The sequence below is a fragment of the Chaetura pelagica genome, unplaced genomic scaffold (genome assembly GCF_000747805.2).
Source record: "Chaetura pelagica isolate M959 unplaced genomic scaffold, ChaPel_1.0 scaffold121, whole genome shotgun sequence".
NCBI classification, from domain to species: domain Eukaryota; kingdom Metazoa; phylum Chordata; class Aves; order Apodiformes; family Apodidae; genus Chaetura; species Chaetura pelagica.
In genome coordinates this window covers 712,887-727,715 of record NW_009954546.1, presented here as the reverse complement: position 1 = coordinate 727,715, position 14,829 = coordinate 712,887, and the positions used below count along the sequence as shown (strand labels likewise).

Genomic DNA, 14,829 nt, shown 5'->3' with positions numbered 1-14,829 from the left:
TGCAGGCTGCCTGACAGCTCCCCAGGCACCTCCAGGCTCCCCCCAGAGCCACCACGCACTGCCCCTTCTGCTCCCTGCCCTGCTGCCCCGCTGTCCCCATGGAGCCACGGCTGATCCAAGCCACTCCGGGAGCAGAAGTGACTTCTCCCAGATGGACAAGCCCCAACAGAGCTCCAGCCCACCTTGCAGAGGACGTCGTAGTGAGGGAGTTAACTTTTAACTGGCAATGTCTGCTCTGTTGGACCTTTGTTTAGGGCTTGAGAAGTCCATAGGCTATTAACGTAGTATCTGTGGGAAAGGTAAAACTGCACGTCAGCCAAGGTGGGGATGCATTGATCCTGACTGGGATCCCATTGTATGTTCAGAGGCCATTTTTCTTCACCAAAAGGGTTGTCAGGCCCTGGCCCAGGCTGCCCAGGGCAGGGCTGGAGTCCCCATCCCTGGAGGGGTTTCCAAGCTGTGTAGATGTGGTGCTGAGGGACATGGGGCAGGGGTGGCCTTGGCAGGGCTGGGGGAATGGTTGGACTTTATGGTCTTAAAGGTCTTTTCCAACCCAAATGATGTGATGGTTCTGTCATCCCCTTGGCAGGCACAGGGCTGTGCAGTGCTGAGTTGCACAAGCCCCTCAGCCACAGGATGAGCCCAGCTGAGTCATGGTTTTGGGGCCTGCAGGCAGATCCTTCCAGGTACCAGCCCTTGGGGGCAGCTTCCTGCCTCTGCCTGTGTCTGGAAATGCAGCAAGTTCTCATGTGAACTTCCTTTATTAACAGAGCTGTTTTCTTGTGATAATTTATGTATTAGCCCAAAGGACTGAAAAGGGAGAGCTCTGACTGACTCTGCATGACAGCAGGGTGCCCAGAATCTGATTTATTCAGTATCTGTATTCTTCTTACTCTGTCTCATTAAAGCAGTTCTTACTAAGGCCTTTGTCTTCTCTCTCTCCCAGGGCAGGGAAGGCAGGATGTCTATGAGAAAGCCTAGGAGCATGGGAGGTGGCCAAAGTCTTCTGCACCACTTAGAAGACAACCAAGCGAGGGAAGATGCCCGAGATAAAATTGCCAGTTCAGCTTTCATGGGCACACAGACTTCCTTCCCAGTAGCTCCATGTCTGGACACTCCTCTTCTAAGCCAGGTTTTGCTGGGTTTTGGGTCTGTTCAAACAGGTGCTGAGTTCAGAGACAGCACCCTTACTTTCAGATTACTGTGCATGAAGTGAACGTGCAGGCAGCCCCACTGGGGACCTCCACATGCAGGACAGGCTAGTACCACCTCTCATGCTCAGGCAGCTGAAAAAGCCCAGTGAGGAAATGGTGCAATGCTCAGGAGGGTTGACATTCTTCCAGTGGAAGCAGCCCTGTGTGGGCTGCAGCTCATGGCTAATCACAAGTACCTGTTCTCATGCAGCTTTCCTTGGGGTGTTCTCTGCCACAGCTGTCTTGGTACTGAGCAAGTAGGGAAATAAAGGCTGAGGAAAAATACCCTCTTGGGAGTTTTTTTCCAGGAGAGGCAACTCACTCCACCTGAACATCCTAGGGTGCACTCAAGGTGTACCAGCCCCGACAGAAAGCGAACGTGGCAACCTTTAAACAAACCCAGATACCCAGCACATGAGTCTCAAAACTTATTTTTAAAATGTGTATTTAAAGAACTGAGACTACAGCAAGCTCCTTCAGAAGCGTATTTGTATACTTGTTCTTTCAGAAACAAAACAGTACAAACATGGATTCACTGACACGTGCACTTTACAAGGTTCATTATAACGCAGCAGGACAAATATTAAAGCTCACCAAAATCTTCTTCCACACAAGGAAATAAGGTAAAATCCCCAAGAACCAGTGGGCTTAGGCACACACTGAACTCATGCTGATTCAACTTGAGTAACACCACACAACTAGCAGCTCCTGTTGCTCCAAAGTCAGTCACCTGGTGCCAGGTGTAGATGGCTCAGCTGTGGGCTAGTCCCCGTGTCCTGTGTCCCTCTGTCTAGAGTCGTAAGGCCCTGAGGAGCTGTTAAGCAACACTGGACATGGGAACCTCATGGAGACCAGCAGCTTCTGCATCAAAGCCATAATCATAGGTATGGTAACAAGAAGGGCACAAACTTTGAGGAGACCAGGTCAAAAATACAAGTTTCATGGCTCCATCCCAACATGAGTAGCTAAGTTTGTTTCCAATGGTGCATAGTGAGAACAAGCCCAAAGCTTAGGGACTCCCAGAAGCTAATCAGATGGGGGTCTCCAAAGTCTACCTGGGACAAGCTATACCATAAGCCTAAAAAACCACAAGCCCCTCATCCGAGGGGCAGCTGGAAGAGCAGACTGATTTTTTTTTTAAATTTCTTTACCCAAAGAGTGGTTGGACAGTGAAACAGGCTGCCCAGGGAGGTGGTGGAGTCACCATCCCTGGAAGTGTTTATAAGAAATACAGATATAGTGCTGAGGGACATGATTTAAGCACTGAATGGGTAAATTAGGTTATAGTTGGGGGATTTAGGTTATGGTTGGACTTGGTGATCTTCAAGGCCCCATAAGCCTAAAAAACCACAAGCCCCTCATCCGAGGGGCAGCTGGAAGAGCAGACTGATTTTTTTTTTAAATTTCTTTACCCAAAGAGTGGTTGGACAGTGAAACAGGCTGCCCAGGGAGGTGGTGGAGTCACCATCCCTGGAAGTGTTTATAAGAAATACAGATATAGTGCTGAGGGACATGATTTAAGCACTGAATGGGTAAATTAGGTTATAGTTGGGGGATTTAGGTTATGGTTGGACTTGGTGATCTTCAAGGCCCCTTCCAACCAGGATGATTCTAGGATTCTATGAAGGACTTCCCATAAAGTTTGTTGTGGTGGCACAGCCTCTCTAGGTGGCTGCACTGGGAACTGCTGCCCCAGGAAGATGCAAAGCCACTTCCAGTGTTGGCTCTTGAGCCTGCAGCACATCTACAGCCAAACCCTGGTCTCCTCCATGGCTGGTGCTCCTCTAAGTAAGACCCCTGAGAGTCTTCACCAAAATTAAATCTACAGGGTAAGTTTAATCACCCCTACTGAAAAGACTTCAGAAACAGGCAAAAGTGGAACCTGAGACCTATCTGAGATGGGTCTGCCCTGAACACAGGCCAGGATGCCCCAAGTATTGCAATGCTCCCCTTAGCACGTAAGGCTTCTCTAGTTATCTGGAGTGTGGGAGGCTCCAAGCCTCTCCCAGGTGGCTGCACTTTAGAGGAACTTCAAATCAAAATCTCCTTCCAGCACAGAAAATTGCCCTGTGTCCAGGCCCACTGCTTAAATTCCTTTTCTTCCCCTGAGTGTGAAGATGAGGTATCTGTCCAAGGAGTTTGCTGATCAAAGGCACAGATTTTTAGGAGAGACTTTCTGAGTGTACAAGTAATTATCAGAGTCCTTAAATACTTTCTTAAAACAGAGAAGCACTTCAGCTCTGTGTGGCTGGGAATAACTGGAAACACCATCTCTGCCATGCTGGCCAGACCAACGGTGTCTTCTGCCTGGAAAACCAACAGAACAGATTAACAGCAACTAAACCACCACTCCAGCTCAGGGTAGTGATGGGAGGGCTGACATGATTGTCACTCCCAGCTGGTGATCTGAACATCATCCCTTAACTGGTGGCCTTTCTTTCTCCACTGTCCCTGAGTAGCTGCATCTCATATTCAATCTCTTCTTCATCAGTTGTGAGTACTTACTGTGGCTGTTAGTAATGTATCAAGCTGTAGCCTTCAACTGTGGCATAATCAGGGTCACCTGAAACACAGAGCACACAAAAAAATCAGGTCTGCTCATGAGAAATGCTTATTATGAGGCTTCACACAGGACAAAAACACCATGCTCTGGCCACCCATGTTAAAGTGGTGGGAGGTAAGAGGGAATGAGGCTCAAAGAGATGTATCCCATCCCTGAAGAACGATGCAGCTCGTGCTGTTGAAGCAGAGAGGGGTACAAACTGATCCTGAGCTTAAGCATTGTTAAGGAAATCACACATCTGTGTGTGTAGGAAATGCCTACACAAAGGGCTTTGATCAGAACTTCTGCTAGGTGAAAAAACTCTCCTCCAAAGTCAGTGTCCAACTTCCCAGCAACTTTCAGTGGGGACTGGACTTGCAGCAGGAGCTTCACCTAAAGCAATCTCTTTAGAGAGCTAAAGCTGATGATCTGATAGGGAAGAGCACAACCCAGAAACCCCACAAAGAAAGTGACTCACCTGGTGCACTGGTTGGGGTAGGTAGAGGTGCCCTCCTGCAGAGAAGGAAACAGAGCTGAGGATCTGTGTGGCTACAGGACTCCCATGGCTCTGGCACTCCCAAACTGCCCTCCCAGAGCTGGTGGGAAGGCAAGAGGTTTGGCCAGTCTGGGCTTTATGACCTGGTTCCAAGGCATGTTGTGGTGAATGTGCCACAGACAGCCTGCTTGGCAAAGATGGGAATCAAAGCTGATAGGGTGCAGGAGAGGAAAAATCGTCCAAAAAGCACTCAGCTGGGAAGACAAGTGGGCCTCAGGGCATGCGTTTGTACATGCCTCTGCCCAGAGTGAGACATCAGGAAGCCACAACTGGACATGACTACTCTCCCAGTGTGACAGCCAAAGTGGCACACTCATGTTCAGCAAGAGTCTTTGGCACTGAATCCTCATCTCCACTCAAGGAAAAGTATCTTTCTCCCTGTCCTCCCTGCCCAGCAGCAGAGGGGGAGTGAATTCAACTCTGCTGTCCCTCCTTCTGCTCATGCACACTTTTAACTGATCCATCTCTCCTCAGGTAGACAGACCACATGGAGAACCATGCAAGGAAGTCCATAAGGTTTAATCTCGGTATTCGAAAGCTGCTCTAGAAGGGAGCTCAGGTTGTTCCCAGAGGGAGCAAGATATGAAACTGCTCTGCTTCTCTGCTTTTTGAAGACCACAGCTGCTCACCTCAAGGTAAAGGACTTCTGGAAGATGCTTTGCACAAGAGAATATGACCACACCCTCACCACAAGCACTTTTCTGAGTAAGATTACCACCCATGAGAAGGGAGAAATTACCCCAAAGGGGAGAGCAAAAACCTCTGACTGGGCTTAAAGGAGTCCTTGAAGAGCTTATTACAGGCAGCACATTGGCACAGCTCCTGCTGTGGAGAGAGATGGACTACATGGCATGGGAAATATTTTCCTTTAATACTCCCAAGTCAAGCCTCCAACAGACTGAAAGCAAGAAAATATGCTTGGGTTTTTTTTTATTTGTTTGCTTTGACTTTGGTTTTTCTTTTTGGATAGCATAATTTGCAACTGCAAATGTTATGTCCCTTACCTTGATATAGGCACAGGAACAGGACTTCTTGCAGGAGCCACATTTCTCTGTGCATTATAGTAGTTTTCATAAACAACAGGAGCTAGAAAAGAGTAACAATGGTGAAGTATAGACCTTTTATAATTATAACCACTTGTCAACATCAGGATTCAGCTGCTAAGTCTTTATTCTCTCTAGGATAATAAGTTATGAGAAAGGGAGATGAGTGGTAGTAAGTGGCAAAGACTAGGCCTGCCTGCCAGTTTCTGAAAGGAGTGATGTTGCAAAAGCAACATTTTTGCATCCAAATGGATGCTGGTCAGAGCAGCAGCCCCACAAGGACTAGAAGGAAGTGAACACTACTTTGTGAAATTCTGCCGAGCTCTTACCTGGGGCCGAACTTCCAGTTTTGCGTAAATTTACAAAAAAGTCAATATCCTTCTCAATGCTGCACATTTCTAAACTCCTGCGGATCTCCTCGTATTTCTGCAAACAGGAAATAAAAAGCTTACAAAAGTGTAAATATAAAGAATTAATAATTAATAAATATTAACTTCTGTAAATCAGGTGAAAAAAACAAGAGCGTTCTTCCTAATCATTTATCACATGAGGCATGAAAGCCCAGTGCTCACTCAGGACACAGGCTTCAACTGAATGGTTTGGGTTGGACAGGACCTTTAAATGCCATCCAGTGCCACCCCCCTCCAGTGAGCAGGGACATCTGCAACTAGATCAGGTTGCTCAGAGCCCCGTCCAACCTGACGTGGAACGTTGCCAGGGATGGGGCATCTCCCACCATCTCTCTCCAGGCAATCTGGCCCAGTGTTTCACCACCCTCAAAAAACATGGGAATCCCAGAGAAAACCTCATCTGCACAAGCTCCAGCCAAAACCTTCTGCCTGCACACTCATGCTGGTGTCTGGTGGCCCATCAAAGGCCACAGCACCATGGGGACATAGCAGAGATCAGGGCACAGGAAAGCAAACTGGGCTTTGCTTTCCAAACAGGAAAGTGAAGATTTTGATTCGACGTACCTCGTCATTCTGGACACAGCCCTGGGAGAGCTGGTTGACATGAAGCCAGAGGGCGTTGCGGAAGTAGTTGATCCGCTCGCACTCCTGAGTCTCGAAGAACTGGAACCACACAGACAAATCAGCCCTAAGATCTTTAAAGCAAGAGCAAATCTCTTTTATCCTGAACATTTCTCAATCCCAAGTGCCATTAGAAAGGTTACTGTTGTCCTGGTTTGAGCCAGGATGAAGCCAATTTTCCTTTTACTGATTTTTTTTTTCCTTCAGTGAGCTTTCATTTAACTAGCACCAGAGCCTTCCATCTAAGACTGATAAAAGTGGAATGTTTTTCTAACTGCTGGGTCTTCAAGATCACACCTTTACTTTCAAACCAGGACAACTGTCCTCAGCAAAGAGCAGGTGATGGTGTTCTCTGGTAGGAAACATAGAAACCATGAGTCCTCCAGCTTGTTGAGAGGAGAAATCAGCCCTCTATGCAACCAAGTATTTCAAAGATGACCATTAAGCTTGGAAAGATCTGCAAGGCTAATGTGAAAGGGGCCACCTGGCACACCATTACCTCTGAGGAGACCAAGCCAGCTTCCTAAAGGTAACAGACATTCCCTAGGTATCCCATGGCCCTGCATTCCCAACTCACTTCCATCCCACAGGTACAGTGCAATAAAAAAAGCACTGGGGATGTGTGAAAACAGAGGTGCATTGGCTAGCTGCTGTTCTCCCTCTTTCCTGCCCAGCCCTTTTCCAAGCAGGTTTAAATCCAAGTCTTTTGGAATCTGCTGCCTCGTATACCTCAATTTCATGTGCCTTTATGCATTTCCATGAAAGATAGCCTTTCACCCCAAGTGTCCATGCACACTGGCTATCAGTTATGACCTTTGCAACACACCAAGGGGAAAACCTCCATGTGATCCACATGTAGAACTGAAACTACTGCTTCCCATACCCCACCACCAGAGTCTTTTGTAGACTCCAGGCACTAAAAGCACACCAGCACTGAGACACCAACACACACCCCACACAAAGTAAAAAAGTAAAATAGAGGCCTGAGGAGAAATAGCTTGGGAAGGCAGTGGTGTGGCTGGGGATAGGAAGACCTTCTGCAAGCTTGGCCTTCTCACCACCAGCTCTGAACTTCCCCAGCATGTGCTAGAAATTTTTTCCTAGAGCACTTTGCTAGCAGTCTGCTTTAAGCTGGCACAGCTGCTTAGAGGAGTTCCCACACTACCACGTGGTCCATGAGATGCAAGGTGAGGGCATCCTGCTGCATGGGGACCCAGCCTGTGTCCCCAGCCCACCACCAGCCTATGCTGCAAGGAACATTTAAAGTCTTCCAGTGTTTCTGGAAGGCTGCTGGGTGGTGCTGCAGCTGCAGAACACACTGGCCTCAAGTCACCAGGTATGCAGAGGTGACCATGACCATCACTGTCCTAGACAATGGCCACACTGAACTTGCAGGCAGATAATGGGCAAAAACATCACTACTTAGTACACTGACTGTCAATTTTAAAAGGTGGTGGAAGAAAAAAAAGAAAGAAAAATAACAGTGGGACCCTTTAAGTAGTGGGACCTTGAATCCAGAAGCCAAGTGTGAAGCACAGACAGGGTGAGCTGCAACATTTCCTGCTGCTTCACTGCCAGGGGAACACAGAGAGGGCAAATCTTCACCACCCTTGACACCCACAGCAAGGGACGGACATCCCGAGGACCATGTTGCCTTGTGAAAGTGTTTCAGGGCATTTACCTCACAAGCTTTGATGTGCTCTTTCTGCCATTCTTCCCGGATCTTCTCCAGTGTAGTAATGTTCTGCTGGTAACTCCTGTCTGCGGGGGAAACCACATTGTCATCTAAGTAACATTAATTAAAAAAAACCCGTTTGCTAGAATGTAGCATGTGAAGTTTGAAGTGGCTGGGATGTGGTGGACAAAGCAGCAATCCTGTGGGAGCCCAGCTGCAGCTGGGCATTGCAAGGGGATGCAGAGCGAGGGGGAGCATCTCGCTGTGGGAGCAGCCTTGGTGGGGCCACGCAGGCTTCTCCAGGGAAGGTGCCCACCTCCAACACTTTGGGCACATGTTTCTGAGGAGCTGTGCCTGACCCTAGAGCTGGAGTTCAGCCAAGAGCCATGCCATGGCTTCCCAACCCCTCTGCCCCAGGAAACGCTCTCCACGCTCACCAGAATCCTCCAGAGCCGATTTCGTCTGAGCCAGCTTCAGGAACAGCTGCCCAAAAAAATGGGACAGAGAAGAAAGGTAAGAGGAGGAGTCACCAACGGCTCTGCAGCCCGACTGGGGAAGATGGGCAGCCCTCCTGTCTCATCCCCAGCCCTTTTTCCTCCTTCCCCCACCTACCTTCTCCTGCTGCCTCTGTGTCACCAGGTTGGCGTTGCGGTGCACAGCCTGCTCCGCCTCGTCCTTGTCCCGGCAGCGCTGTTCGTAGAGCCTCTTGGCCTAGGAGAGCCACCCCACGGGGCAGGAGGGTGTCAGCAAGCAAGGGGGTGCAAGCACAGCTCACGCAGGAGGCTCTGGAGGAGAGCACAGCCCACGGGTGAAGAGGTGGGAGCAGAGCAGGGCATGGCACGCAGGGTCCTGGGTGCCCTTCTGCTCGTGCAAAACCCACCTCGCAGGACAAGCTGCTCCCCACGCAAGGTTAAGCAAGTCAGGGACACCTAGATTACTCATACCCAGCCCTGCAAGGCTACCAGCTTGCCTTGAAAATTCTTTGGTTTCAGTGCATATGTCCTACACACCACTCATGCAGACAAAATACAGGGGCTCGCAGAAGGGAGGAAGACCCCCGAGTTTCAGTCAGCCCCAGCACCACGTGTGTGTATGCCAGCAGCATTAACCCATATGGGAAGTAACAGCAGCACATCTGCTTTACCTCCATGGTCTTCTTGTACTGCAAATTCCTGTTCTTGTGGATTGCATCCATTATCAGCTCTATCTGTGAAGACAACAGACCCAAAGTCAGCACGTGGCTGATCATCAAAGCTCCAGGATGAACGGTGTGGCTTAGGAAAGGAAGAGGCATGGACCAGACTGAGATGGGTTTAAGGACTTCTTCTTACACAGAGGATCTTCACAAAACCCATCCAAGACATTCATTGTTCACACTTCTATCTAAGCCTCCCCTTGTGTATACAAACGAGCTCTACAAAAGCAATCCTAGCAAAATATAGGGCTGTATCACCTCCACAGGGCTCAGCAAAATTGGGAAGCCCAATCCCCTCTGCTAGGTCCAAACCAGCCACTGGTTCTACCAGTTTTCCCTAATTTTCCAGACAAAGGTAACTCAAATCAGAAGTTAAAGAGCTTGCTGATTTCAGCAGACCCCATGGAGATGATACATCACTATATGCCCATTCTTAAACACATGGAGGTTGAGGCTGGTGGCCCTGGGCCTGAGCCCCTACAATCACTAGCCCCAGAAGGTGAAGTGAAGACGCAAATGAAGACACAGCAGTGAGAAGGAAGTCAGAAGTTGCCACAGAGTTCACCAACACGGTTGCAACATGCAGGAAGGAGGTCAGGACTTCCTTACAGCAGCCAGCACCAGGGGCACGGAGAGGGCAGGGGCAGGGCCAGAGACACCAGCCAGGAGCAGCCCGTCCCACTGCACCTGACCTTTTTCCGATGCAGTTTTTGCTTTTCCCTGAATTCCTCCATCTTTTTTGCTTCCTCCCGCAGGGTTTGCGCCAGCTGGATGTGACCTTGTCCCACATTGTCTATCTCTGCAAACAAGCAAAGAAACAAACAAACAAACACATATGACACTAAAAGGAATCTGTTGCTCAAGTCAACTGTTGTAGCTGACATCAAACTGACCCCACCTCATACATCCTCTTGCAGAAACACATAGAAGTAGCAGTACTTTTGAAGCAGAATCCAGGCAGTGCCTAAGTAAGGACCTATTCAGCATGAGACTTGCTGGGGCCTGCCCTTCAGTTCAAGAACACTCACAGAATCACAGAACTACTGAGGTTGGAAAAGACCTCTGAGATCACCAAGTCCACTCCTATCAAGAGAATTTATTAAAACGAGCACAGCCACAGCTCTCCCTCATCCGGATGAACCCAGGCATGTTTCAACACCTCGCACCCTGAAGCAGCTGTGTGAGGGGAGTGTTGCCCCGGGGGAGCAGCCAACCTCCTTGGGGCACAGGAAAAAATAATGCTAAAAAAAGCTCAGGCTCATCTTGCTGAAGGTGAGCGACCATACCACAAAACACCACACCAGCAAGCTCATCCAGGGAGCTAAGCCCAACTGTAGGTCATGATTCAGCCCCCAGAGATGTTTCAAACTCACAGCTTTTGATGGTTGGCTGCTGGGAGGGCAGAGCCTCATTAGTGAGGTTCATCAAGGGACAGAGCAGCAGACAAACCTGACCAGGGCCAATGATGAGGACTCCAGCCCTGCCCTGGGCAGCCTGGGCCAAGGCCTGACAACCCTGGCCAGCAAGAAATGCTGCCCAACATCCCATCTCAGCCTCCCCTGGCACCACTGCAGCCCATCTCCTCTTGTCCCATCCCTTGTTCCTGGGGAGCAGAGCCCGACCCCCCTGGCTCCAACCTCCTCTCAGGCAGCTGCAGAGCCAGAAGGTCTCCCCTCAGCCTCCTTTGCTCCAGCCTGGACACCCCCAGCTCCCTCAGCTGCTCCTCCTCACCCTTGTGCTCCAGACCCTGCCCCAGCTCCCTTGCCCTTCTCTGGACATGCTCCAGCCCCTCCATCTCCTTCTTGTCCTGAGGGGCCCAGACCTGACCCCAGGATTCCAGGTGCAAATTACTTCATACACGTGTGAAGAGGCAAGGCAAACCTGTCCAACAAACTCCTCCTGAGCTTCTGATGCCCAGTTTCTAATATAAAATGCAAGCACAACTTCTCAGCTGCAGCCATCCTGGAAAGCCCAAGAGATCTCCAAAGGGACAACCCATCTGGGTCCTCTCCCACCCATACCCTGAAGTGCTCCATCCCAAGCACCACACACTGGAATGAGCACCTGACCCCACCATTGCACTGCTCTGGAAATTTCTCTGCTATTTTCTTCCCAAGCAGTTGCCTGCAGGCTTTGGCACTGCCAAGTGTCCTGACAAACATGAAGAATTACTTACGTTGCTTGAAAACATCCAGGGATCTCTTCAGTGTGCTGAAAAACAGGCAGAGCATTAAAAAGAAAAGTGGGAAAGCACAGCCAGGTGCAGGCATCAGAAGTGCACCTCCCCAGGTCTGGATAGGAAAACCCCCACTCAACACTGACCAAAGCAGCTCAAATCAGGTTTATTTACCCTCTTTACACCTCTGGCTTTTTTCCTCTCAGTGAGTATAACACAGCTCACTTGGTTTTTCTACTTTACATCTTTCTGAACAATGGGTGCTATTAAAAATTCTGACTTTCATGACAAACGTTTCAGGCAGCCTTCTAAAAATATCATTTGGGATATATGAACACCTTCCCCTTGATACAATGGCCACTGGTTGGAAATGTAGGGAACTTTTCTCCCTGTTAATATTGTACAATAAATACTTCAGAAACATTATATGTGACACCTCAATATAAAACAGTATAAAAACTACCATGTAAATCAGCTCAGGCATGTATAAAGTACAGAAGCAAAGCAGGATGCAGAAGATGCCAAGGGTCTCTGGAGAAGTGGAGACCCCCTCATGGACCCAACTGCAGCAGCCACAGCACCCCTGTGAGATGGTAACACACTGGGCTTTGAAGATGTACATAGTTTGGGTCAAGGAAGTACCTGTACTTTACTCTGGCCACAGAAAAAAGCCAAGAGCAACCCCAATGTCTCATGATCCTCAGCTCTCACCTGCCTCTCGCCTGAGCATCTGTGATGCTTTGGTTAATCTGTGGCTGGTGGGAACTTGGTGGAGTCCAACTCATTTACTGGCAAAGTCCAACCCCACTGTGCACTGTTCCTTCATACGATTGATTTCAGATCATCTTCTGGTAGAGCCCCCATCACATTTCAACACTGTTTTCTCTCTCACCGCCTCCTTCCTTCTCCTGCTCCTTCGCTGCTCCAAGCAAGGACACCCAAAAAAGCAAATCACACACAGGGCTGTGAACTTACTTCAGCTCCGTCTGCCCGCAGGGCTTCTTCTTTGACAAGTTAATCAGCTCTTTGCCATATTTTTCTTCTATAATTGCCCTGTTAAGGAAAAAGAGAGGAAGTTCTCATTTCATAAGCGTGTTTGCAGCAGAGGCCAAGACCTGCTCTTAACACCCTCCCTGCCTTCTGACCTGCTGGGCATGGCTGGCTGAAGGAAGGCTGTTGCTAGCAGTCACCCAACAACATTTCTAGTGAAAACACTTTGTTTTACTGTGTCAGTGGCCCCAGTGCATTGCTCTCCCCATTTTCTCATGGCTGATGGGTGCAAGGACCACCACTGCAGGAGATGAAGGACTAAGCTGGTGGCTAGATGCAGCCAGGTGAGTCAGGTGAGTAGTTTTTAGTTTCCTGTGGATACACGGCTCATGTGATCACATTTTATGCATCTGGGACATCAGTGTCTGTTGGTTCATGCACACAAAGTACTTTTGAATCTGATTTGGCTGAGTTAAACCAAATGTGACAGAAGGCAGTAGGAACCTCAAAGACCACCCAGCCACCATACATGCACCCCAAAGCTCATCTGGGCCATTTCTGCTCTTCATGACTTTTAACAACGAGGCAATCAGTGCTCTCTCCTTCCCACCTGTGGTCCTTTGGGAGGACACTGAAGAGGGGGCCACATCTTGTGAGGTAACATAAGCAACACCTTTGAGAGACTGTGTGTCCTCCCCTCTTGAAAAACAGAGCTGGGAGAAAGAAGGCCTGTGTGTTGCAGTCAAAGAACAACCAGCTTTCCACAGCTGCTTTGAAATCTGTACAGACAACCACAGCTGGGCTTGCTTGGTGAAGTGTAGGTGAAATGAAATCTCCATCTGCACAAACTGCACTGGCTGCCTGCAGTCACTGTAGAGAAACAAGCACTGCTACAGGCTGGCATTAGAAGGTCTGCTGGATAAAATAAATAGCTCCTTAAAAATGCCTGTCTCTAACAGAGGTGCAGATGCTATTCTTGTTGATTTCTAGAGTGTCTTAGTTTGTCCATAATGTACGAAGACAAAATCATGACAAAGCCATACTACTTCTATGCCAAGGTCTTCACTTTATCTGCTACAAGCTGAACAGCAAGGTGAACCTCATGGGAGAGTGTGTGGCCTGGGCAGGCCACCAGCAGACACATCAGTAACAAACACATCAGTACAGATGTCTAGCAACTGTCTAGTGCTCCTGATTCCTCTTTCTTTTTAACAGGCAGTTCAAAATGTGAGCATCAAGCCCTGGGCACCATCACTGCCTCACAGCCAAGTATTCTTGGCCATGGACTTCAAACCACTGCACCAGCCACGCAAGGCAAGGACAGTGTCAGAGAGCAAGTTTCTCATCAATCAAAAATCAAAGGTGTTTTAACATAGCGGACAGTTAAATGCAACAGAAACCAAAATGGGAATACACAGAGCAGACACAGTGCCCCCACTTCACTTCTCCAGGTTCAAACCAACCCATTTTCAGCAGCAGGTTCATACCTCTCCTTCAAGAAGTCTTCAAACTCTTTGCAGTTCTTCCTGCCATCATTCAGATGTTGAATGATGCTGTCATAGCCAACTGTGCTTGTCAGATCCGTACTCTGAAAACACAAGAACAGGAGTCACATTTTTGTCAGCACAGCCCAATGGCCACTGCCACCTCCAGCAGCATTTGGACAAGCAATGGCTCACCTGGGAGCAAGTGTGCAAGTGCCTCTTTATGAAACAAGATCTTTTTCTTTCAAGGGTGGGAGAGGCTCCAGAAAGGGAATAATGATGGCAATTTGGGACAAGGCACTTCCGTAGCTTTCAGAAAACGGAAAAGGTGAGTCCTACAAAGTCCTGTCTCTACCCCGTGGCCTAAGCACAGCTTGCACCATGGCACATGGCATCTCCTTCTAGGAGCTTAGCTGTCATCTCCAACTTAATGAAATCAAACATAAAAACTCTCCAAGTCTCTAGATACAGCCCATCTTACGACTGCTTCTCCCAGTTTCTGCAGACAGGGAGATAGGTCTTGGTTAGCGTTGACCTGCACTATTCTGGGCTTCACCCTCCTATTTGTGGGAGCATACCTCTGTGCTGGAGGTGAATGTATCAGACTTTTCTGCACTGGATCACTGAGCTATGGGCTTCTCTTGCTTCCCCCACAGTAATGAATGGATGCACCCAAAGACTGCTGCTGTGACAGCCTTCTCTTTGGCCTTGCAACAAGGAACAGTCCCGCACCTCAACTCAAAACACCACCACAAAGATCACTTCCCCAGGTACCAGCTTGTCCCCCACTGCTCCTGTATGCCCTTCAGCACTTCACAGATAGCCAGCTTCTTCATCCCCCACAAAACATCACAGCCATGGAGAGGTCCTGCCTACTCCACCCACAACGCCAAGTCCCACCTTCCAACCCAGGGCTTCCAGCCCCAAAGTGCCACTCACTCTTT

At 48.9% G+C, this 14,829-nt stretch overlaps 1 protein-coding gene across 1 annotated transcript in view; it reads right to left on the bottom strand.

Annotated features, from left to right (window-relative positions):
• Positions 1-3,706: 3,706 nt before the first annotated feature.
• PSTPIP2 (proline-serine-threonine phosphatase interacting protein 2) overlaps positions 3,707-14,829 on the bottom strand; it is an 11,960-nt gene continuing 837 nt past the window's right edge. The window contains exons 2-14 of the mRNA XM_010005033.1: positions 13,889-13,989; positions 12,387-12,464; positions 11,412-11,446; positions 9,928-10,034; positions 9,185-9,247; positions 8,653-8,751; positions 8,478-8,523; positions 8,047-8,126; positions 6,309-6,407; positions 5,664-5,760; positions 5,296-5,377; positions 4,214-4,248; positions 3,707-3,756 (exon numbers count right to left, since the gene is read on the bottom strand). Coding sequence (XP_010003335.1) covers positions 3,707-3,756; positions 4,214-4,248; positions 5,296-5,377; positions 5,664-5,760; positions 6,309-6,407; positions 8,047-8,126; positions 8,478-8,523; positions 8,653-8,751; positions 9,185-9,247; positions 9,928-10,034; positions 11,412-11,446; positions 12,387-12,464; positions 13,889-13,989 — 972 coding nt within the window. The remainder of the gene's footprint in view (positions 3,757-4,213; positions 4,249-5,295; positions 5,378-5,663; positions 5,761-6,308; positions 6,408-8,046; positions 8,127-8,477; positions 8,524-8,652; positions 8,752-9,184; positions 9,248-9,927; positions 10,035-11,411; positions 11,447-12,386; positions 12,465-13,888; positions 13,990-14,829) is intronic.